Genomic DNA, 25,524 nt, shown 5'->3' with positions numbered 1-25,524 from the left:
GCTTGTGAAAAGTTTCATTCAGACTAGCTCAAGCGTTAACTACTTTCAGGACCTCCCCAAGGACATGCCCACGTGTTTTAGGTCCTGAACCTAAAAAATGTATAAATCTATTTACAGCTTTATAAAAACTTTATCAAGTCTTATCATGTTTGGAAAATGAATTCGTTGTAATTGTACAAAAACCGTACAAGAAATGGTTACACGGTTATATAAGATCAAATGTACATTATTGATGGGATATCAATATTTAATTGGAAAATATCAGTGCTGTCAGTGTTAATCTCGTTAAAATGACTTTAATGCCATAATTTATTTAACCGCATTAACACGGCAAATCTCCATTAGCGAGTTAACGTGGATCGCCCCGTGCGTTAACGCGTCAACGTGTTAGCGCCATGCAGCTCATCACATGCAGAAGTATGTGGTCTCAGACTAAAATTCTTATTAGTTTTTGTTTAACTGTGAAATATTAGGTTCACAATCACATTCAATAGAAAAGCAGAAAGTTCTAAGTATTTATCTCTATTGATTAAAATAATTTTTTTAATCCTCTTTTTTTCTATTAGCTCTTTTTTCCTCTCTTTCATCATCTTTCTGAAGTGATACTGCAGAGTAAAGATGTTTTATAGTGTGAGATAAGAAGGGCATCTTTATACCAGGAACAATGGCATGCTTTTCTTTGTCCATGTGGGAAAAAAGGACCTGAAAATTGATGTAGCGAGCTTTTATTACTGTCCTGTAATACCAGGTGAGCCACAGCTTCATTGCATGAACCGCCAGTGTGCAACAGGTTGGACAGGTGAAACGAGCGATTTGTGTTCAAGAGCATGTGAAAGTCAGCCTTTGAGGCAGTCAGACATTGAATTTGAATAGAGCATTGATGTGCAGCAGGTCAGGCTGTTTTCCTGTGGGTTATTTTCAGTGGCCAGGGCAGGAAATGTCTGAGAATCGCAGAAACGCCACACAGCTCTCTAGAACAGGGAAAATAAACCTCTAGCAACCACCAGCCTCCTTTCTCCTCCTCTGCCTGCCCGCCCTCGCACCATGTTTAGCCTCTTCTTAACCTCATCACTCCATTTTTCTCCTTTGCTTGGCTGAGTTTGTTCTCATGCTGAGTACATGCTAAATAATTTTCACACTCGTGGAAAAGCAGAGTTTGCAAAAAGAGCCACATAAGAGATGTTTTAAAGAGAAGTATTTATGTAATAAGAAGTATAAAAAATGAAAAAGGTAGACAAATATGGTACATGAATTATTTTGGAAAGATTAACAGCTAGGGAGTAGGGACTAAATTATGACAAAATGCCCTCGAGCAAGTTTGCAGTTCTGGACAAAACTTTACATGCACTCAGCATTGGTGTAAATGTCATGGTAATTTGGGCTTCTAGTTATTTATTTGAACTATTCTTTTTCCACAGTGGAATGTTAGTACAGTAAGCATCTTCAATGAATTTAAAAAACAAGAATTAGGTGCACAAGTTTGAATTTAATTTCGATTTTCTCTAATCAGCTTTTGGCATAATTCTGGTTGGATATTTCGCCACTCGTCTTGGTAAATTTTTCGTAGAGTTTGTTTAAGATGGTTGGTTTCCTGGCGCAAACCTGGCTTTTAAGGATATGCAAAACATTTTCAGTAGTGTTGAGGTTAAGGCTTTGGGAAAGCCTTTGTTTGTGGGATTGGTGTCCAGGTTTCCATTGTCTGGCTGTTGATCTGAGGTGAACTTAAATAATTTGGAAGTAGTCCTCCTTCTCCGTAATTCCATCCAGTGGAAATGTAGCTGGGTAATTATGTAATTGGCATCGGTGAGCCACTGTCAATATGTGACATATTGAAATCGCGTTTGAATTTCCGCTTGTTTTTTGCTTTCACTTTGCAATCGCGCGAACTGTGAACTGAGAGCGACGGTACTGATTGGTGAGTGACGATAATTTGCGCACCAATTCCTCTGACATCGTCTTATCAATCGTTAGCTTACTGTGCAAACATGAAAAGTGAACTCTCCCGCAGCAAGCTTAAACATGTGAGAGGTTGATCGCGCAGAGAATCGCTGAACGTTATGTGAGTGCGTGTGTAAAAGCAGCAGGATATATATTTCAGTTCTGCTGAGCCAAATAAGACAGGTCAGGGTGAAGAAGTGACAGCCAAAGAAAAGCTTACCACAAAACGGAAAAGTTATGACAAATCAGACTATAAGGCAAAAAGAAAGTGCAGCTTTATGGTTTCATGGACAAAAGAATTTCTGTGGCTGCGATATGACGAGCTAAATAACCAGGGCTGCACATAAGTGGTTCGCAGGTGCGCATTCACTGTCAAAATAAAAAACGCGCACAAGATGAGAAGTTGCAACGCGTGTTTGCGTACATAAGATTTTCTGGAGGAGGACAGACATTTGTTTAGAACTCTTAAAGATGTCGAAGAAGCTCCTTTAAGCAATTACTTTGGTGTTCCTCTACCTCCAAAGAAATGTCAGAAGGAGTCCGAACCACAAAAGAAGCGCGTATTCTCGGAAAAGTGGTTGCAGGAGGTGAGCTGGCTTCAAACAAATGATGAACGCACAGAGATGTGGTGCAGAATGTGCCGTGAAAATCCCACTCTAGCGGACAAAAACAGTGCCTTTTATATGGACGCAAACGCGCGTTGCAACTTCTTATCTGGTGCACGTCTTTTATTTTGACAGCGAATGCGCACATGCGGACCACTTATGTGCACCCGTGTAAATAACATAATGTTCTGCCGGGTGTGTTGTTGGTTAAAACATCAATCAAAAAAATTGCTCTCTTTTTTATTCGGGCTACTTAAATTTATTTTGGGCTACCAAAAACTGAAGAGTCCCTGCCCGAAGGGCTACCAGGGATTTTGAAATTTTGCGAGCCCTGTAACCTCTAGATCACAACCATGGTCCTCAGCATATATCATGTCATTGGGACCACATTTTCTAAAATGTGATTGCTTTTAGGGTGTCATTAGCCTTGATAACTTAGAAACTTCATGTGTTTTTAAAGGAAAAATCAGGATGAGCTGATTGTCATCTGTGAATAAATTGTGCTAATTGGTAAAATGCTCAACAATCTAGCTAGACATATATAAAAAAAAACATAAAACAGGGGTCCCAGAATTGAGCCCTGTGGGACACCACAGGACAAAGTAATTAGAGTCTCCAACAGAGGCAATGAGCCTTTTATCTAAGCCCTTTATCCAGGCCTTGTGCCTGTTTCCTCTGTTCATACAGGTGATCATGTCAGGACACCTTAGCTAACGCTGAGGTAAACTGTTGTGAAAGTGGTCTTCTAAACAATTAAGATGTGCTCTGCGTCTTAATTCTGTCTGGTATGCAGAGCAGTCTGCCGGGTGTTTGTGTGTCAGAGAGGAAAAAAGAGGGAGCGAGTGAATCTGTAGTGTTTCCCAGGCATCCGAGCCTGTTAAGTTTATGTAAGTAGCCCCGGGCTGTAAACAAGTGGCGCTCTGTGCCTGACCCAGTATTCTGGAGCGCTCGACTACAGAGAAAGCATAAGGGAGAGAAAAGCAGACAAAGAAGGAGGTAGAGTCAGTGGGAATTGAAATTTAGGTAACAGAGACACATAGGAAAAGCAAGGAAGTGGGCAGAGTGGGCTATTCGTGGTGGGAGTGAAGGGAGATACCCATTTATTTTCATACCCCACACCCCAACGTCCACAAGACTCTGCACAAAGATTAGGATAGGAACTGACAGCAGGACATAGAGGATGAGACAAAATCAGGATGCTTTAAATCCTTCTGTTCTGAAGTCTCAGACAGGTTAATTCTACAGAAGAGACTGCGAGAGCCAGATCAAAACATTAGCAGCACAAACACATGTTGCTGCTTGTGCCTGGCACACAGCGCTGTTTGTGGGAAGACCCGAGCCAGCATGTTGTTTCATTGATGGCCGTAGGGCTGATAAAAGTGCAATGAAGAGAAAGACAGGTCTCAAAAGTATAATCACTTTTCAAATGCACATTATGTACAGCTGGGTGTTATAGAGGTAGGTCCGGGCAATTAATCATCTCTAGTTTTGGCCAAAATGACTAAAAGGGAGTCTTAAGATAAAGTAAACTCTCAAGGTTTTGTAGTTGAAATCATGGAACAAGTATTACTCAGTTCTTTTTATCAGAGGACTGCTCAGGGAAACACCAGATTCTCCACGATACAATATTATCAAAGTACCTTACTCATAATAATATTATTTCAATTTTCAGCATTTTGCAGAGTGGAGTATTCCAATAATGTATCTTGTGATTTATCACCTTTTTCTAACTGAAAGTTATGTCCTCAAACTTGTTCACTATCTGTTTTATCCAATAAGATAAAGATTCTGTGAGTTTGTCAATCATACCAATACTGTCAATAAAACCTGCTATATGAAGGAGTCAGTCTGCAATTTAATATGGTCGTGTTGGTAATTACATGCAATCTTTTTCTGATAATACAGTAATTAATTGTGATAAAGTATTGAAAATCACATATTTCTTGCTGTGTACATAGCCAGAAATTCACATTTAACTATTACATTTATACTCAGTAACCTTCTTGTTCAATAGGTTGATTGTAGTCGTTTGAAGTCATTTTGCAACTGTTTGCAGAAGTGTTCCCTCTAATCAGGTGACCTGTGCAATTGTGAGTGTGCAACACGCTCAAAGCTCTGGGCAACCATTTAATCACTACAGGTTGCAATCAGTTGCAGAGTGTAAAAAAAATCACTACAATCACCAGGTAGCCAATATTTTTTTTTTGTAGATGCAAGGAGGTTGCTGTCCAATTTATGTTTGCTCTGATTTAGGAGGTGGCTTTCTCAAAAAGTGTTTCCAGTTATGTATGTTTTTGTGGCTCAGGGTTTTCTCAGGATGGTGGTGCAGGAGATTGGCTCTATGTTCATAGTATTCCCAGAGTATTTTCATTTTTTAATAAAATATTCAGATTTGGTGTCCATGTATCGATAAAATATCACAATACTATGCTGTATCGACTATGAACTAGTCTGATTTTGGGATTGTGCAATGGTTGGCTGTCAGCTTTGTTTCTCTGTTGCTTGCAGACGAGCGTTTGCCTGTGCAAGATTGGATTTGCATAAAAAAATTCCTAGTAAGGGGCGTAAAACTCCTTACTATATGACCATGTGTCTCCCACCACCTGCTCCACCTCTTTTTTTCATTTGAATTACATTTAAAGTCTAAGAAAGTCAACTGAACCCCCCCCCCCCCCCCCCCCCAATTTTTACCAGTAATGCATATTTTTGGTAAATAATCAATTTTAAAAAACAACTAGTCACTCACATAGCTCCCAGTGGTTTGGTCCATTGCCCAGGTGTGGCTGTCTTATTTACTTCTCCCACACAGTAATATCACACTTGTTGTAATGAGACAATATTTCATTAGCTCTGTTATCCTTGTTACCAAATCTTATGCGCCAGTGCAGCCACATCTTACAACACATGGAGGCAGATTTGTGCAGTTTTCCAAGAGCTGTTGAGTTCTCTAAAGGAACAACTCAACCAGCTCTTTTACTGGATATAAGGAAAGGAGCTTCAGCGCTTCCTTTATTACCTCCTTATCAGAGGATACACTGGGCCTTTCTTTATGATGCTGAATATTTGTGCATCCAAACAACCAACATAGCGAACAAGTGGCACCGATGATAGAAGCCACTAGAAACAAACTATTCCAGCCTAATTGATGACATTTATGGCATTTGTTTTCTGTGCTGACTGATATGCTGCTCAGTGCTTTGCTGCCTGCTTTTAAATCAGGTGTCACTCTGAACATAAACACAAGCTACATGTGATGTCTCTGATGTGTATCTGTTTCTACCCGTGCTGATGCTAGCATGACTAAAGCTAGCCAAGCAGCAGTAAATATGTGAAGTAAGGCAGAAGGATATACTCATCAAACAAACAGGATCATAAGAATATAAAACCACGAGCACTACAAATGTAACAGAAATATGTTGACATAAAATGGCATGTTATTTGAAATCTACACGAAACAATGACACAACTACTTTTTTTCAATTTTTTCAATTTATTTATTTTTTACCAATTGTCCAAATTAGTCTGTGATTGGCCTTAGTGTGACAGAAATCATATTTATATACAACTAAATATGACTCAGCAAACATGTTTTAAATGGATGATTCCTCACTTGATGACGAATGATCCATTTCCATATTTGCTGAGTCTTAAATTTGATGTCAGTGAACTTTTCAGTGGTTGGTGTTAAAAAAAAGCCCCCAAATCCCCTATGAGCAAGCACTTGGCGACAGTGGAGAGGAAAAACTCCCTCTTAATAGGGAGAAACCTCTGACAGAACCGGGCTCAGGAAGGGGTGGCCTTCTGTCTTGACCGAGAGGGCTTCAAATGTTCACTGACAATTTAGTTGTATATAAATATGATTTTTAGGACTTGATGTTGACACCAATTATGTGAAATTGGGGACGCGCACAGTTCCGCTTCTTCTTGTTCTTCTTCTTCCTTGGCGGAATCTCTGGCAGGCTCTTGACTTCAGTCTTGAGTTCAGCCACCTTGACATTGAGCATTTTCTGTTTGTCTTGTACACTTTGCAAAGATTCCTGTACAGAAAATGCAGCTGACTCTTCTTTTTCTATCTTCTGTTGTTCTGTGGTGTCTTTTTCTTTCTGAGGCTCCTGCAGAGACCTTGCAGTGGATGGCAGTGAGTCCTCTTTTTCCATCTTGTCCTGTTCTCCAGTCTCGTTTTCTTTCGGAAGCTCAAATTTGTGCATTTCATTTGCAGCAGTGGAATTTTGTTCTTTGTGCTGCTGTGGGATTTTAAGTGAGGAAGCTTTGGCCCCTTTCAGCTCTCGCTCCAGAGACTCTAGCTTCAAATCATGAAGGGCCTTGTTGGGGCAGAGCTGGGATTTCAGGTCACTGATTTCCAGGTTGAGTGTCTCCTGCTCCTGCCTATGTTTAACGGCCTGCTCTTCAAGCTGATTTTGAGCTGCTAGGAGCTGTTTCTGGAGCATCTCAATCTGCTCTTGCTGAATCCTACATTTGAGCTCAAATTCAGCCTCCTTAGAGGACTTCAGTCCTACAGAGTCAGTGTGTGAAGCCTCTGTGGTTGGAGTGGCAGACTCCACACACTGCTCTGTGGTAGGGTGGCTGATTTGGTCCTGCAGGGTAGCAATCACCTCATCCAATATGACCATAGCTTCATTGTCACTCACGAGAGTGTCTGTCTCACTGATGTCATAGGGCTTATTACTAGAAGCCTCTTCCAGCTGCTCTATGAGGCCTTTGATCGTTTCCTCGTGATTTTGCTCGTTCTCGTGAATTTCTTCACGAAGTTTGTTCACCTGAAGCTGGTGATAAGAGGCCCTCTTGTTTGCACCTACCATTTTACCGTAAAGGTCGTTCTGATGGTGTTGGGAGGCTTCCAGTTGGTGTCTGAGAGCAGCAATCTCGTGCCAGGGATTAAACGGGGGTCTAAATGTGGGAATGGGTTGATATTCCCAAGTCCCTCCATTAGGCACAGGGTTTGGTCTGCTGGGGTTCTTCCCATTTCTCTCTCTCTCCATGTCCTCCTTTGCATTTGAAATGGGGAGCATTTCTTCATTTTTTGGGTTTGCTCCATCAGCCGTGCTGTTTTGAGCTTCAAGAAGAGCCCGGGCATATGCCCGAGTAATTGCTCTTCTTGGTTCTTCAGCCACTCTTTTCTGTTTTTGCTTTTTTGGTTTCTTTGGTTTCACAACCGTTTCCTTTGGTGGTTGTGCCACAGGAGACTTTTTAGTATTTGGTTGTGCGGCTTTATCAACCTCAGGTTTTGGTGTGATGACCATTTCTATTTTTGCTTCTGCCATTGTAGATGCGTCAGCGTGTGCGTTTCTCTGCGTCCGCCTTGTCTTTGTTTTAACAACCAGGTTGCTTTGTGTTTCTGCCATCTGAGATCCACTAAAGTCGGTTGAACGTCTCCCCTATTTATAGGGTTTTCCAGTAGAATGTGCACTGTGACATCACAGGCTGTTCCTGTGATGCGCTGTTCCTTTGAAGTGCCATGATTGGAACAATTCAAAATAAAATGCCCACAAACCTAATGTAAAGGAAAGGCTTTTATTTTGTAGCACATACTGAATTAACACTATAAAAGCTACTCTACAGGAATTGCAGTAAAAAATAAAACAAAAGCAAAATATGTTTTTTAAATGGTTGTTAAAAAAACTAACCAAAGTAGAAGACAACTGTTTAGTGGAAAGTAGTCGACATTCTAGAGATTCTCAGGCATAATAATTTCTTTCATAATTTAAACAAGGACAGGTAGAAAACGTTCATATTTAGTGAAAGATATTTATTAACATTATCCAATGAGAGTTACTGAATGTCTGTAGGCAGTGAGATCTTGGTGGTTGATGAGGCGACAGAATGTCATCTATGTTTGGTTTTAAATTCAGTTTCAATGCTGAATCTAAGAAACAACAGACTGCAGAGGGAGACTTTAATAGAGGTTTACTAACTCTTACTATCATATACATTGTGGAAAAATCTGTCTTTATTTAGCATAATATATTTGTTATAAGCACTAAATATGTTTTATGATTAACTGATGAACACTAACGTACCAAGCTGAAACTTCAGCTCACCAGTCAGCAGCTTATATTCACAAAAAACAGATAAATCTGCGATCCATGCAACTCTAACCAGCCAACAAAAACATGTGTTCATAATACAAAACAAGTTTACTTTGTGAAATGTTAAAAGGTACAAAAAATAAAACAATAAAATAAAACAATATGTTTTATGTTTTCTGCAACCATGTTCTACCGTTTTGTGCTAGTTCTGGTCGTTTTTCTTAGTTTATTTCTACTTTTTTCACGCGTGTCTGGGGACCCAGAGCAGGGATCCTTTGTTTACAGTAAGGATCAGCTGTTAGCGCTGCGTCCCGCAGCGGTACTGCCGGCGGACAGACCCGACATTCCCAGCGAGCTGAGGAGGAAAAGACGGGGGTGTCGTGCTGGGAAGGAGCGCCGTCGCCCGAGAAGGAGACGTTATCGACCATCTCTTCCTTCTGTAATCATTGGAAACGTAAGATCTTTGCCCAATAAGATGGATGAGCTCACGTCGCTAACCTGGTCACAGAGGGAGTACCGGCAATGTAGCATCATGATGCTAACGGAGTCGTGGCTAACACCGCTAACTCCGGACACAAGCGTAACACTACCGGGATTTCAGATGCTGCGAGCGGACAGGACGAGAGACAGCGGTAAGAGGAAAGGAGGGGGACTGGCAGTTTTTGTGAACGACAGATGGTGTAACCCTGGGCACATCACTGTGAAAGAACAACTCTGCAGCAGAGACATTGAGCTGTTAGCCGTTAGCATGCGTCCGTACTATCTGCCCCGGGAATTCTCGCATGTTATCGCAATAACAGCGTATGTCCCCCCCTCGGCCAACGCGGATGCAGCCTGTGACACTCTCCACTCAGTGGTCAGCAGACTGCAAACACAATCTCCGAGAGCCCTTCTCATAATATCAGGGGACTTCAATCATGCCTCTTTGGACTCCACACTGCCCACCTTCACCCAGTATGTGACCTGCTCAACCAGAGACAATAAAACACTGGACTTACTGTATGCCAATGCTGAAGAGGCATACAGTTCATCACCTCTCCCTCCACTGGGCAAATCTGACCACAACCTGGTGCACCTTGTCCCTGTGTATGAGCCCTTAGTGCGCAGGGTGCCACCAGCCACCCGCACAGTGCAGAGATGGTCAGAGGAGAGCGAGGAGGCTCTTAAGGACTGTTTTGAGTCGACTGTGTGGGAGGTGATCTGTGACGACCATGGAGAGGACATCGACAGCCTTACTACATGCATTACTGACTATATTAATTTCTGTGTGGATAACACCGTACCTACCAGGACTGTACGGTGTTTCTCCAACAACAAACCTTGGATTACCCCAGAAATTAAAGCTGTCCTCAAGCAGAAGAGGAGGGCCTTCAAATCCAAAGACAAAGAGGAGTTGAAAAGGGTGCAGAGAGAGTTGAGGGGACTGATAAGGAATGGGAAGGACAGCTACAGGCAGAAGATGGAGAACCAGCTTCAGCAAAACAACGTTGGTGAAGTCTGGAGAGGCCTCAGAACCATCTCAGGCCACAAACAGCAGAACTCTCTGCCTGGGAGGGATGTGAGGTGGGCAAATGAACTGAATCATTTCTTCAACAGATTTGATTCAACCATGAGACAGTCTACAACATCGGCTGCAGACTCACCCACCCCCACTGCTGCTGTTCCACCTCTGACACCTCAGACACTTCACACCTCCTCTATTCACCCTGCTCACTCCCCCCCACCCCCAACAACAGCATCCAATACACACTCAACACAAGGCTCCAGCCTGTCTCTCTCAACCACCCAGGTTAGGAGGGAACTGAGGAGGATTAATGGCAAGAAGGCAGCAGGCCCAGATGGCATCAGCTCGAGGGTCGTCAGGTCCTGCGCGGACCAACTGTGTGGGGTGATGGAGCACCTCTTCAACCTGAGCCTGAGGTTGGGAAGAGTCCCACAGCTCTGGAAAACCTCCTGTGTTGTACCAGTGCCAAAGACTTCACGCCCCAAGGACCTCAACAGCTACAGGCCGGTGGCTCTGACATCCCACCTGATGAAGACCCTGGAGCGGTTGGTCCTGGCTCAGCTTCGGCGCCTAACAAGCTCATCACTGGACCCACTTCAGTTTGCCTACCAGCCTGGCATTGGAGCGGATGATGCCGTCATTCACCTCCTACATCGTTCCCTCGCTCACCTGGAGACCGCTGGAAGCACTGTGAGAATCATGTTCTTTGATTTCTCTAGTGCCTTCAACACTATTCTTCCCTCGGTTCTGAAGGACAAGCTGGTGAACTCTGGAGTGGACCATCACCTCACTACCTGGATTTTGGACTACCTCACCGACCGACCACAGTATGTGAGGACTCAGGGCTGTGTGTCGGACAGGGTCGTCTGCAGTACGGGGGCCCCACAGGGAACGGTTCTGGCTCCGTTCCTCTTCACCATCTACACTGCAGACTTCTCCCACAATTCCACCCAGTGCTTCCTGCAGAAGTTCTCTGATGACTCTGCAATAGTCGGCCTCATCACTGATGGGGACGACAAGGAGTACAGAGGACTGACTCAAGACTTTGTGGACTGGTGCCAGCTGAACTACCTCCAGATCAACGCCAGTAAAACCAAGGAGCTGGTGGTAGACTTCCGCAGGCACAAGCATTCTCCACTGCAACCACTGAACATCCAGGGTATGGACATTGAGGCTGTGGACAGCTACAGGTACCTTGGTGTTCATCTGAACAACAGACTGGACTGGACTCATAACTCAGATGCCCTCTACAGGAAAGGGCAGAGCAGGCTGTACCTGCTGCGGAGACTCAGGTCGTTTGGGGTGGAGGGCCCACTCCTGAAGACCTTCTATGACTCTGTGGTGGCTTCTGCTATCTTTTATGGTGTGGTCTGCTGGGGCGGCAGCATCTCTGCTGGGGACAGGAAGAGACTGAACAGGGTGATCCGAAGGGCCAGCTCTGTTCTAGGATGCCCTCTGGACCCAGTGGAGGTGGTGAGTGACAGGAGAATGGCGGCTAAGCTGTCATCCCTGTTGGACAACGTCTCCCACCCCATGCAGCAGACTGTGACAGCACTGAGCAGCTCCTTCAGTGGGAGACTGCGGCACCCACGGTGTGGGACGGAGAGATTTCGCAGGTCTTTCCTCCCCACTGCTGTCAGACTCCACAACAAAGACTTTAACTGAACAAACACACACATCCACACATGTGCAATAACACTAAGTGCAATAATCTTTTCTGGCATCGTTGTATTTTTACTCAGTTGTATATAGCATTCGTATTCTATTTTTATCTTATTGTATATTTTTATTCTATTTTATTCTACTGTATATAGTATTTTATTTTATTCTATTCTGTACAGTTGTGTACTGTATTTATTCTTATTGTATTCTAATTTTTGCGTCATAACTTTTGCACTGTCCACTTCCTGCTGTGACAAAACAAATTTCCCACGTGTGGGACTAATAAAGGTTATCTTATCTTATCTTATCTTCAAGACTTTTTCACAAGTTCCTATATCTCACTGAAATGTTACTCTGTAGCTGATTTCTCGTATTTTAAGTGTGATGAGAAATTTTGACTAGAAACAAGACAAATATACTTGATAAGAGTTTGAGTTTTTGCAGTGTATATGCAGCTGATTGATTTGGTCTTTAACCAACATGGAATCATTTATGTTGGGCAGCTGTGGCTATGTGTACTAATCAGTGCTTCAGTCCACACGTCAAAGGGCAAGATACTGAACCTTCGATTGTCCCCAATGCATTTGGGTGTGAATGAAATGTATGACTATGACTTCTAGTTCAAAAAGGGCTATTTATGTATTTAAGTCCAGTTGTTGCTCATTCACTGTTACCTTGAACGAGTCATGCTATCACCACTCTGTGTAACAGATATTTCCTATATAAGCAAATATGTTTTACACTATTTACCTACTGAAATGAAATGACTGAATGTATCAAACATACATTTTGCTCTTACTTCACATTTTAATATTTTTAATGATAACATTATTAGGTTTTTAATGTCCCTTACTGCAGAATAAAGATTTCTTATGAAAGTTTGGTTTTGTTTTGTTTTTATCTTTAGCTCCATTCTAAGAAAATGACCAGTTTCAAGTGTCCTCAGTGTAGGACACATACAGGATGCCATGCTGAAATGTAAAGCACTTACAATAGAAGCCACCAGAAACAAATTATTCCAGCCTAATTGATGACATTTATGGCATTTGTTTTCTGTGCTGACTGATATGCTGCTCAGTGCTTTGCTGCCTGCTTTTAAATCAGATGTCACTCTGAACATAAACACAAGCTACATGTGATGTCTCTGATGTGTATCTGTTTCTACCCGTGCTGATGCTAGCATGACTAAAGCTAGCCAAGCAGCAGTAAATATGTGAAGTAAGGCAGAAGGATATACTCATCAAACAAACAGGATCATAAGAATATAAAACCACGAGCACTACAAATGTAACAGAAATATGTTGACATAAAATGGCATGTTATTTGAAATCTACACGAAACAATGACACAACTACTTTTTTTCAATTTTTTCAATTTATTTATTTTTTACCAATTGTCCAAATTAGTCTGTGATTGGCCTTAGTGTGACAGAAATCATATTTATATACAACTAAATATGACTCAGCAAACATGTTTTAAATGGATGATTCCTCACTTGATGACGAATGATCCATTTCCATATTTGCTGAGTCTTAAATTTGATGTCAGTGAACTTTTCAGTGGTTGGTGTTAAAAAAAAGCCCCCAAATCCCCTATGAGCAAGCACTTGGCGACAGTGGAGAGGAAAAACTCCCTCTTAATAGGGAGAAACCTCTGACAGAACCGGGCTCAGGAAGGGGTGGCCTTCTGTCTTGACCGAGAGGGGTTCAAATGTTCACTGACAATTTAGTTGTATATAAATATGATTTTTAGGACTTGATGTTGACACCAATTATGTGAAATTGGGGACGCGCACAGTTCCGCTTCTTCTTGTTCTTCTTCTTACTTGGCGGAATCTCTGGCAGGCTCTTGACTTCAGTCTTGAGTTCAGCCACCTTGACATTGAGCATTTTCTGTTTGTCTTGTACACTTTGCAAAGATTCCTGTACAGAAAATGCAGCTGACTCTTCTTTTTCTATCTTCTGTTGTTCTGTGGTGTCTTTTTCTTTCTGAGGCTCCTGCAGAGACCTTGCAGTGGATGGCAGTGAGTCCTCTTTTTCCATCTTGTCCTGTTCTCCAGTCTCGTTTTCTTTCGGAAGCTCAAATTTGTGCATTTCATTTGCAGCAGTGGAATTTTGTTCTTTGTGCTGCTGTGGGATTTTAAGTGAGGAAGCTTTGGCCCCTTTCAGCTCTCGCTCCAGAGACTCTAGCTTCAAATCATGAAGGGCCTTGTTGGGGCAGAGCTGGGATTTCAGGTCACTGATTTCCAGGTTGAGTGTCTCCTGCTCCTGCCTATGTTTAACGGCCTGCTCTTCAAGCTGATTTTGAGCTGCTAGGAGCTGTTTCTGGAGCATCTCAATCTGCTCTTGCTGAATCCTACATTTGAGCTCAAATTCAGCCTCCTTAGAGGACTTCAGTCCTACAGAGTCAGTGTGTGAAGCCTCTGTGGTTGGAGTGGCAGACTCCACACACTGCTCTGTGGTAGGGTGGCTGATTTGGTCCTGCAGGGTAGCAATCACCTCATCCAATATGACCATAGCTTCATTGTCACTCACGAGAGTGTCTGTCTCACTGATGTCATAGGGCTTATTACTAGAAGCCTCTTCCAGCTGCTCTATGAGGCCTTTGATCGTTTCCTCGTGATTTTGCTCGTTCTCGTGAATTTCTTCACGAAGTTTGTTCACCTGAAGCTGGTGATAAGAGGCCCTCTTGTTTGCACCTACCATTTTACCGTAAAGGTCGTTCTGATGGTGTTGGGAGGCTTCCAGTTGGTGTCTGAGAGCAGCAATCTCGTGCCAGGGATTAAACGGGGGTCTAAATGTGGGAATGGGTTGATATTCCCAAGTCCCTCCATTAGGCACAGGGTTTGGTCTGCTGGGGTTCTTCCCATTTCTCTCTCTCTCCATGTCCTCCTTTGCATTTGAAATGGGGAGCATTTCTTCATTTTTTGGGTTTGCTCCATCAGCCGTGCTGTTTTGAGCTTCAAGAAGAGCCCGGGCATATGCCCGAGTAATTGCTCTTCTTGGTTCTTCAGCCACTCTTTTCTGTTTTTGCTTTTTTGGTTTCTTTGGTTTCACAACCGTTTCCTTTGGTGGTTGTGCCACAGGAGACTTTTTAGTATTTGGTTGTGCGGCTTTATCAACCTCAGGTTTTGGTGTGATGACCATTTCTATTTTTGCTTCTGCCATTGTAGATGCGTCAGCGTGTGCGTTTCTCTGCGTCCGCCTTGTCTTTGTTTTAACAACCAGGTTGCTTTGTGTTTCTGCCATCTGAGATCCACTAAAGTCGGTTGAACGTCTCCCCTATTTATAGGGTTTTCCAGTAGAATGTGCACTGTGACATCACAGGCTGTTCCTGTGATGCGCTGTTCCTTTGAAGTGCCATGATTGGAACAATTCAAAATAAAATGCCCACAAACCTAATGTAAAGGAAAGGCTTTTATTTTGTAGCACATACTGAATTAACACTATAAAAGCTACTCTACAGGAATTGCAGTAAAAAATAAAACAAAAGCAAAATATGTTTTTTAAATGGTTGTTAAAAAAAACTAACCAAAGTAGAAGACAACTGTTTAGTGGAAAGTAGTCGACATTCTAGAGATTCTCAGGCATAATAATTTCTTTCATAATTTAAACAAGGACAGGTAGAAAACGTTCATATTTAGTGAAAGATATTTATTAACATTATCCAATGAGAGTTACTGAATGTCTGTAGGCAGTGAGATCTTGGTGGTTGATGAGGCGACAGAATGTCATCTATGTTTGGTTTTAAATTCAGTTTCAATGCTGAATCTAAGAAACAACAGACTGCAGAGGGAGACTTTAATAGAGGTTTACTAACTCTTACTATCATATACATTGTGGAAAAATCTGTCTTTATTTAGCATAATATATTTGTTATAAGCACTAAATATGTTTTATGATTAACTGATGAACACTAACGTACCAAGCTGAAAATTCTGCTCACCAGTCAGCAGCTTATATTCACAAAAAACGGATAAATCTGCGATCCATACAACTTAAAACTACTGATGCATTTTATACCATAATCTGTTAATATGCAAATATGGAAGAATTATGCAGTTGTTTTCTTGTATTAACTCATCTGTAAATAAAATAAATTAACAGTATTAAAATGATCAAAGTGCAGTGGGATTTATTGTGGTGTATTAGTGTGTCTGTGAAGGTCTTTGACCTGGAGAAGACCTCCAGACCTAGTAGTTGGTTGTTTTATTCTTTTTTTTGTGGACACATTTTTTGGCGTCCCCTCATTTTCAATTCCTACCTAACCGCTGTCTGCATGACTACCCAAAATATTGTCTAATTGTATTCATCAGTATTTTCCGTTATACCAAACCTCTGAAGAAGTGTCGGTCTTGACTCACATACTTCTATGAGTAAATATGCGTGTTAAATTTGTCTAGGCCCCCTTATTGCACAAGGCTTCCTTAATCTTTATTTATCCAAGGAGGGTTTTTCTGAACTCACACACCACTCTGTAGCCCTGCCCTGCTTCCCTTTCACAGATTTAAACATTCCCTGTTAAGAAAGGCTAAATTAATCTCTGTCTGTCTGTGTTTGGGCGAATAGCGGCTGCCTCATCCAGGAAGTCCACTCTGAGGAGGAGGAGATCCACAGCTCAGATGACGAGGACAACAGCTCCACCTCTAGCAAGGAGCACTTGGACGAGGCAGACAGACAGGTACTATAATGAAACTCCGTCTGTAACATCAGGGGAATTCAGACAATAAAATGACTCAATGTGAGCAATAAAGTAATTAGGGTTGAATTTAAACTGAAACTTCTCCCAGTACCTGATGACTGATCATTTCCATGCATGTTACTCTGATACCACAATCCATAAACATTTATAATATTTACTTACCATCATGCCTCATGCTTTCACCAGTGTAATTATTATAATGAACATCCAGTCAAACGTCTTGGTTCTCAAATTCTTCCAGCAGAGTGTCTTTGCAGCTACGAAAGGCTCTAAACACTTATTTTCAGCCATTTTTTTTCCTTCTCTTGCTTCTGTATGACGTTAAAGAGAGTGGATATGCCTAATCTGGTCATATTTATGAGGGGTAGCCAATCAGAAGAAATGTGGGGTAAAGGGGGAGGGGCTGAAAAGCTTGTTTCAGAACTTAAGAACTGTGTCACAGCTCAGTAATAGAGAAAGGAGGATGATTTTAAAATACTAGTCATGCAAAGCTACTGTAGTAGATTCCAGGAAATGAAATATACTAATAAATATAATACATCAATTAATGTTAACATAAAGTTCACCTTTAAAAAACTATAAAGAATAATATATATTCTTTATATTATAACAATATATAATAATTTCTATGTTGAAATCTCCAATGCAATCCAAGAAACAAATATGGAGTTTGAAAGTAGTGTAAGAGGTCCCATTTTAATGTCTTCAAACTATAGCTTGGTTATGTCGAAATCATAATATTGAGATCAGGATTAATCATTAACTCACAGATTAAGATTTTTTTTTTAATCTGTTGACCCAAATGAATAAATGAATATGAATGTGATAGGAAAACACAACGGTCCACTCAGGAGTTGAGTATAGGTTAAAGCCTCGTTTATACTTTCGCCTCAGAGTAACATAAATGTCATCATTAGAGGGTGAGCGTCTGTGTGCCCGCTTGTTTTCATGACCACGTGGACTCGTCTGGAGAACTTACATTACAGTGCACCAGCTATGACTGCAGCCCAGGAGGAGGACTTGGAGTAGATTTTCAGGGAAGTATAACAGGAATCACTACTCAGCTGGTGGTCTCTAGCTGACCATGTCTATAATGAAATATAATGAATGCAGTCCTAATGCAGTTAGAAAAATGTCTGATTCAAGTGGAAGATTTCCTTGTTTACTTTCAATCAAACATTGACATGTGACTCCTTGTTATTCAAGGAGCGGGTGAAGCTACTGTGACTTATAGACTATATATAAAAGATGTGACTGCACAAAGTCACCTATTAGTACTTTAAAGTGGACAGGAGTCACTATATGTATTGAGAAACAAAAAAAACACCTTTGTGTTACAAAAAAAATACAATCCACAATCTGCACTGTAACTTGGAGATTATTTTCTCCTTCACTTACAGTTGGGCTTCATTTTTCCTCAATTCTATTATGACTTTATCTACTCAGTGAGATAATGTTTCCAACAAGTGTGGCATCTCTTCCTCGGAGGGTTTGGCTTTTTTTTGGGGGGGGGGGGTCCTACGTTGAATACATCAGTCTGTTTTCCCTGTGGACATCATGATGGATATCAAGATTCCCGATCGTGCTTCGCTAAGAAACTGTTTGTTCTGTGATGCGCATGTTGTAAACTGTTAGGTTGTAAGCTGTTTGGATAGACCATTTTATTGCATGAAATAATGCTGATCTCTTCCGTGGACATCTGCTGATCCACAGAGGTCCACAGTCTTGACTTCAGCTTGTTGTTTTGGTCAATCAGACCCCCCCTATGAACAAACACCTGGCAACAGTGGGAAGGAAAAACTCTCTTTTAACAGTAGGAAACCTCCAGCAGAACCAGGCTCAGGCAGGGGCTGGCATCTGCCAAAACCAGTTGGGAATGAGGGGAGAAAGACAGGACAGAGTCCTCAAGTGCTTTACAAAAGTGAACATTAAGATTAACAGGTGGATTTTTCTGTTTCAGTGCAGCTAGCAAAAAAAACAAAAACAACCCTTTTTGCTAAAAAGACAGAGAGTGGCAGTGGACAGTATATGCTTCTTATTACCATAAAAGTCATTGTTGCATAAAATGACTTTTATGTTAATTTTATGGCAGCAAAAAGTGGCCGCCTTAGACTGCTTTTTAGCTTTAGTGTTGTGGTTTTCTACTGTGTTACCAGTTCTGTTATTAGTTAGCTAGCATAAACTATAAGCTATAAACAGTAATTTAGAGCAAGGCTCCATGGTGAAAATTAGCCTTTATACATGTAGTGCTTCATGTCCACTTGAACGATTTGGTGTTCGCCCAACATCACGAGTCAGGGGTGAGTCTCAGAGGGGACATGCTCATTCAGAAGCTACTTCTACTAATTCCTCTTTAGACCTAGAGGCTCCATCCCTCTTTTATATACAGTCTGTGGCCCGAGCCACAATAGTCACATTAATGGTGACTATCACCTATAGCAAGATTACTAAGACTCCACTATTTGTAGTTTTTAGACACTTGAAGAGGTTAAAACAAGAAAAACAGAGAAATGTTATTTTTAGTCTCATTCCCAACCACACTAATCGGAAACCATAGTCTTAAAGTGGCTGTTTTTATTCACACTTAGTGGAAAATGCTACAGAATTATTACAAGGGCTGAAGTGAGCATATTTCCAGGGAAACATCTATGGAAAAACATCTCCAAGCGCTCTTAAAATATGATGTCAGCATGTGAAGCTGGCAGATCATTTACAGGTCACAACGGACGACTCGTATCTCTCCCGGTGACTCAACTGTCACCGCAGCAGCTGGAGGCTATGTGCTCACATGCATCCTGCCGAGTGTGTTTGTTGCCTTTAAAAGCTTTTCAGAAGTGGGTGTGTTTGTGTGTTGAAAGTGGGGGATGTTGAGCAAACACAGAAGGGCTACAGGTTCAGGAATAGCTCCCTCAATGGCTGAAAGAGTCAATACTGTCAGCACCTGTGTCTGATGGCTCTCAGAGCGCCGGGGTATCACAAATACAGGCTCCGATAGGACCAGTCGGCCATTTCGGTCAAGCAGGGGCCAAGGCCGGCGTCCAAATTAAGTCAAAGAGAATCCCCCCTCCCCCTTTCCCATTCAACAGCACACTGTTGGAGAGAGATGGGGAGAGGAGACAGGCAGAGAGGAGGGAAAGGTTCCTGCTTTATGTTGTTTGAAAGAACCTTAATGGTCTTTAAACACCAGCACCGGTGATCATGGTGATTTGCAGCGAACCTGTGAGTTAACTTTAAACTGTTTTGGCGCCGGCGTCTCCCTGGCACCGTCCTGACCGTCTGTGTTTTGTCTTTTTTTGTGAAACTTTAGCAAGAAGACGAGATGAAGAGGAAGAAGGTGGTGCACATCGCCCAGGAGATCATGAGCTCGGAGAAAGTGTAAGTGCTTCAGTCACGAGGTAGCATCTGTACTGTAATCCATGGCTGTCTAACGGACGTGTTTCTCTCTTTTATCAGGTTTGTGGATGTCCTGAAGCTTCTGCACATAGTAAGTGTCTTGTTCAGTCAAGACTTTTATTAAAGGAGGATTTCCATGACTTAATTTAGCAGCCAGAGCAAAGAGAGTGCCCAGCATAATAAGCAGCACTGTATGTTTTGGTGCTGGCACTGTGCTGTAACTGTCTTGAGTGGTGATCAAAGCCTTTTCCCTAGGATGGATTTGAATTAGTGGGCCCTTGACTGCAGTTGTCTTTGCTCGAGTGCCCTGGCTGAGTTGATTAATGCAGTTACAATCTACAGCTGAGGCTTTTAAAGTTGCTGCAACGGAGTGTTTCTGGTTTTCTGGGGGGCCGTGGTGGGCAGATAAATGCATGGCCACAAGGTGGGGGAGGAGGTGCTTTGATCAGATCCATTACAGAGATGCACTGAGAGAAGAGTGTAGGCACAAGAAAAAGAATGAGCTGTGGGCTGTGGAGTTTGCCTGGTGGCTCGTTTAGTCTGTTTGACATATTTTGGGAGAGTTGGCCTGCAGACATTTGTGTGTGATGGCCCAGTGATTTTTTTGAATATTGCAATTAACTGCAGTTATACTGCTAACAAATCTGCTGACTATTACTGATTTGAACTATAAAGCATCGATAGAAAGAGAAATCTTTCATGTGGAGGAGGATCATCACACGTGATGAGTGTCAGGTTTGATGTGGAGAGGAAGAAAAGGATGGAAACCTCAAGCTGAATATTCAACAAAAGAAGAGCCTTTTGTTGTGGCTGATGAAAAGTTCAAAATGAAACACAAAAGTCCAACAAAATCCAAAGAAGATGAGACAAAAAGGCGTTTCAACAAAAGGAAGGCGGGATTATTTATACTAACAGGAAGGGAGTGAGAGGCAGGTGAAAGTAATTAACCAATGAGGGCGAAACAGATGGTCACAAAAGAGGAAGTAAAAGCAAAAACAAGACTTGAAAGAAAACCAACTACCTAAGTAAAACAGGAAGAGAACAATCAACCAAAAAAACAAATACTGAGTGAAAATGGAGACAATCGGGAACCGATGAGAAGAAAAACAAAGAGGAGAGTGACATTTAAAAAAATCCAAACAGAATCCAAAAACACAAACTACAAGAATCAAAACTTCAAAACAACAGTGAACTCCGGAGTTCGGTTTCTAGCTACAACCTGGGTTAGTCCTTACTGTACTGTACTGAAGATGGTGATTCAGCCCAGGAGTGCAGCCATCGTACTGCAACCTCTGGGGGCTTCTGAGGGATAACATCAGGCGCAAATAACCTCAACTGTGGCGCTTATCACCGTGCACCAGTGCACACCTCATGGAAAACTAGCAGCCACACCAACACAATATTTGCTTTGCTCACCAGAGCTGGCTGCCTGCGACTGCCCTCTTCCTGGTGTTTTTGCCAGTGTATTAAATCCCTGTTAAAAAAAGAGAGTGAAGAACCAGGCAGATGTTATGACTTAATACAGATTTACCCACTCACCTCACACCAGTCCACTCATAAGCACTCATGAGGGCAGTAATAAAATGATTTATTACTGTATTTGACCTTAGTTTGGCTCATTGAGTGTTGCTGATTAATTTTCTGTCAGCTGATTTATCGATTGTTCAACTTTCAGCTCAGACGTTTAGACAGGAAAGCTGTGCCTTTGTTTAAGTTTAGTCCAAGGACGGACTGCAGCAGGCGTTGTTCCCAGGGGGAATCCCAGGTGAGCGGGTTCAGATGACCCACGCCGAGGACCCACCTGTCTTTCCGCCTCAGACATGGCTTTAGTGAAACCGCCGTGGGATTAGTAGAAAACGCCGCCCTGTGGCTGACGGGGGAGGGCGAGGTGCAGACCTCTGTCCAAGAAAGGAGGTCAGATCGCATTCTTCCCTCTCCGCGGCCAGCCCGGGCGCGCAGCAGCTGCTTCCTCAGGCCACAGAGGCGACCTCCAGACACGCACATGCCTCAGATAATCCTCAGTGTGTGTGTGTGTGTGTGTGTGTGTGTGTGTGTGCAGGTAGGTGCGTGGGCTCATGAGTGTACTGCATATTTGTGGTATGTTCATCCAGTTGTTTAATTTTTTAATTCTTTTTTTTTTTGTTTCTCCCCAGTCGACCTCTGTCTTTGTTTTAACTGCAGGTTGTCGATTTACCTGTAGGACCAGAGATTTTCATTCCCCATTTGTTAGATCCTCATGTCCTGCTAGGAACCGCTTTAAAATATACAATAACAACATATGTAGGTGTTTTATATGTGCGATAATAAGGTTTTAGTTTAAGTGTTTCAACTCTATCTAGCTTTTTGAGTTAGGTTCAGAGAGGTTCATTATCTGTCTAATCTGTACATTAGGTAAAACATTAGCGAGTAACATAATGGAGATCATATGCAAATCCTTTTTTGAATAACAGATGAGACAAATTAAAAGGAAAATCTGAATAATGTGTTGAGAAACAGCAGATGCAGAAACTTCCAGAAAGAGACACAGAACAATGAAGCATTTAACATCCAGCCATGCTTTGAGATGTGCTGAAAGATTGATTCTGTTAATTATGTTATTGTGTCAAAAGAGCTGCACATTCATGTTTTGTTTTATTTTTTTTAATGTTTTAGATTTTAGAGTTTAGAGTTTCTACCAAACTGCTGGAACAGTAAATGAAAACGGTGATCAGAGCATTATCCTTCACCTGAGGAAGGACAGTGGGAAAGAAGGATGAATTGTTTTAGGGGTCCTAAAAGGCTGGAAGAGTGTGGTTGATGGGCGTAAAGTTAAAAGGAAAGTTACACCTTTTAAAACGTTGACTTGGAATATCAGTGAGGTCATGTGATCAGGCTGTTTCGGCATAAAACAGTCAAAGAAAGGAGGTTCTAGCAGGGCTTCAGTGCAAAAACCTTCATTAGAAAAGATGAATGCTCATCTGAGAGTTCAGTGGGTCAAAGCCCACAGAGGTGCTGCTTTACAGACGTGTGGGCACAAAGTGACGTTCAAGTCAACTGAGTCATCCCTGACAATATTTTGTGTTGGAGTGTTGGCGAGAGCAGGCCAACTAAAGAAATGTTACAGGCCTGAATGTTTGATGCGCTTTATATTGTCCTGTAATGAAATACCGCGCTCATATTTTTAGGGATTTAGGGGTCATGGTTGATTTAATGTTAGATTCTGCTCTCCTTAATTTTCACCTAAACACCAAAATGAAGGGATCACTTATTAAAAGTTTCAAAATGAATGCATGGAAGCACTAAAGTCTCACGGCTGTTGTTTTCTGGGATACATCTGGTCAGCCAGTCATGGCTTTTAAAAGAAAACTGTCCCTTCACATCTGAGTTTAGTTGAAGAGTGAAAGGAGAGGCTACGATAGAGATTAGAGCCACTAATTAATTTTCATGTGATTATTTGGTTGTAAATTGGCTGTATATCCACACAATGTCCATTCTGGGTACACATGCTAATTAGTTAAGATGAGCTAAGATAGGGGGCGGCACGGTGGTTAAGTGGTTAGCACTGTTGCCTCACAGCAAGGAGTTCTCTCCGGGTGCTCCGGCTTCCTGCCAGAGTCCAAAAGCACAGATGAGGTCAGGTTCGTTGGTGATGCTAAATAGACTATAATTGACCTTTTGCCCTGTGACAGGTGAGATGGGCTCTACCCTCCATGCAAACGTGAATTGGATAAGCAGAATAAAATAGATGGATGGAGCTAAGATAAGCTTTATTTGTCACATTAAACACAACATAAATAAAGCAGAATAGCGCAATAAAATCAATACAATATGGCAGAACAAAATGACCCATTAAGGTAAAAACACCAAACAAAACAGCACAAGATATAAATGTAATACAAATAGAAGCTTAATACATAAATATCTAACAAATAAATCCATGTTTGAGGTGGTGAACATTTTGTTTATCTGTAGTTGTGGCAAATAACAGCAAATACGTGTGCGTTATATTTGTTCTGAGATTATATTTTATTGTGTGTTGCGTGGTGAGTTTATCTTTCCGGGCATCTGGACAGTCATAATGTATTTCTCTCAAAGGTGACGCTGTGGTGCCGCTAAACAGACATATTTCTCAGAATATACTGCTGCTTCATTTCTTTGTGGTTGTTTTTGTTATATTCAACAAAATATGAAGAGCTTGTGATTTTTTTCAGCAAAATTCTGTCTAGAATAAAAAGCCTTCCCTTTATATATTTTGGGTAAAAATGAGACTTTAAAAAAAGCGCTTTCCCAAATAAGGAGTTGAGGTGTGGGACAAGGAATGAAAATGCCATTCAGTCCCAGATAAAGAGGGATATCTGGTTTTACAAAGGCAATAAGATAAATGGGCCACGAGCTAAACAAACACATGACAGCTACGATTGTAATATTGTGTTTTGCTAATTGTTGTACAAACTGTGCTTATCGTCTGTAATGCCAAGCAGTGGATATATTTGTGAGTGAGAGAGCGCGAGTTATCCAGAACGTCGGGATTCCTTGTCACCTCCCTACTTCCTTCCAGGTGGATGTGTGTGTTGGCATGCTGGACAAAGTCAAAGTGCTGATTCAGCTCCATGTGTGTGGGTGGGGGTGGATGTGTGTGTGTCATAAAATATGTGCAGAGGTGTGGACGGGGAGGGTGGAGGAGCGGGCCGTTTATGAGGTGCTCCTGATCAGTTGTAGTAAAGTTTGTCGTCATGTGTCACTTCCAGACTGCCCAGCTGTGTCTGTGTGTGTGCAAAGTTTTGTTAGAAGAATTAACCCATGCGTTTCTCTCCAGGATTTTCGGGATGCCGTTGCCAAGGCAACCCGTCAGAATGGGAAGCCGGTGGTAGATGAGCGGATCCTCTGTCAGATCCTGTACTACCTGCCTCAGCTGTACCAGCTCAACAAAGACCTGCTGAGAGAGCTGGAGGAGAGAGTGGCACACTGGTAACACAAACACACAGTTTTCTTTCTCACTATCACAGCACAAAAAGCATCTTTGTACTGAACTACACCTTATAAGGCTTTAAAAGTGGAACATAAGGTTCCTTTTATAGAGATGGAAAAGATGGAAGATGAAAGCAGCAGTTACATTATATCCACAAATCCATCCTGACATACACTTCCCTAAATGTAACTGTAACTACATGTCACATTAATGCAGTCCACAGTGACTGTGATTGGCCTGTTCAGAGCTGTAGTTATCTCCATTTCATTTCCTGCTACTTCTTCTTCTTCTTCTGGCATCATTTTTCAAATCAAATGTTTTGGTGTGCTAAATTGCACACCAACGCAGGTGTCAGGGACCAAGCAGTAAAGCATAAAGGACACAGGTGGTTTTAATTTTAAAAAAAAAAGGGTTTTATTGACCCAAAAATATGAAAACATATTTAACAAAGCCAAAACTTAAACAGGCAGACCAATAAAAGCGGTCAACTCAATAGACTAAACTCAAGATAATAATTAACAAAACCTCAAACAAACATATGACAAACTGACCTGCTGAAATGACACACAGGGGGACTTAAATACTGGTTTAGCTAAACCAAATGACACACGGGGGAAAACAAGATGGCTGCCATATAACCAACTAATACAAAACATTTAAACAAACATGAAACACCCCCCAGGCAATGAAGCATGTGGTGCAATCCAATTAGGCTGTCAGTAGTAC

At 41.9% G+C, this 25,524-nt stretch overlaps 3 protein-coding genes across 3 annotated transcripts in view; 1 reads left to right on the top strand and 2 right to left on the bottom strand.

Moving 5' to 3' along the window:
* The window catches only part of LOC147310129 (FYVE, RhoGEF and PH domain-containing protein 6-like), a 39,840-nt gene that overhangs the window by 5,114 nt on the left and 9,202 nt on the right, over window positions 1–25,524 (top strand). The window contains exons 3-6 of the mRNA XM_086270218.1: window positions 16,325–16,436; window positions 19,765–19,832; window positions 19,911–19,941; window positions 24,646–24,797. Of these exons, the coding sequence (XP_086126344.1) occupies window positions 16,325–16,436; window positions 19,765–19,832; window positions 19,911–19,941; window positions 24,646–24,797 (363 nt within the window). The remainder of the gene's footprint in view (window positions 1–16,324; window positions 16,437–19,764; window positions 19,833–19,910; window positions 19,942–24,645; window positions 24,798–25,524) is intronic.
* On the bottom strand, window positions 6,407–7,906 carry LOC147310131 (uncharacterized). Its single transcript, XM_086270223.1, has one exon. It carries the CDS (start codon window positions 7,904–7,906, stop codon window positions 6,407–6,409), a length of 1,500 nt encoding a protein of 499 aa, XP_086126349.1.
* On the bottom strand, window positions 13,324–15,004 carry LOC147310130 (uncharacterized). Its single transcript, XM_086270222.1, has one exon. It carries the CDS (start codon window positions 15,002–15,004, stop codon window positions 13,505–13,507), a length of 1,500 nt encoding a protein of 499 aa, XP_086126348.1. The 3' UTR covers window positions 13,324–13,504.

This window comes from Aulonocara sp. 'chitande type north' Nkhata Bay, linkage group LG17 (genome assembly GCF_057382095.1).
Source record: "Aulonocara sp. 'chitande type north' Nkhata Bay isolate Kocher_YH1m ecotype deep benthic linkage group LG17, A_spYH_male_GT1.1, whole genome shotgun sequence".
NCBI classification, from domain to species: Eukaryota; Metazoa; Chordata; class Actinopteri; order Cichliformes; family Cichlidae; genus Aulonocara; species Aulonocara sp. 'chitande type north' Nkhata Bay.
The sequence above is the reverse complement of the archived record's forward strand: the minus strand, read 5'-3'. Positions and strand labels throughout refer to the sequence as shown.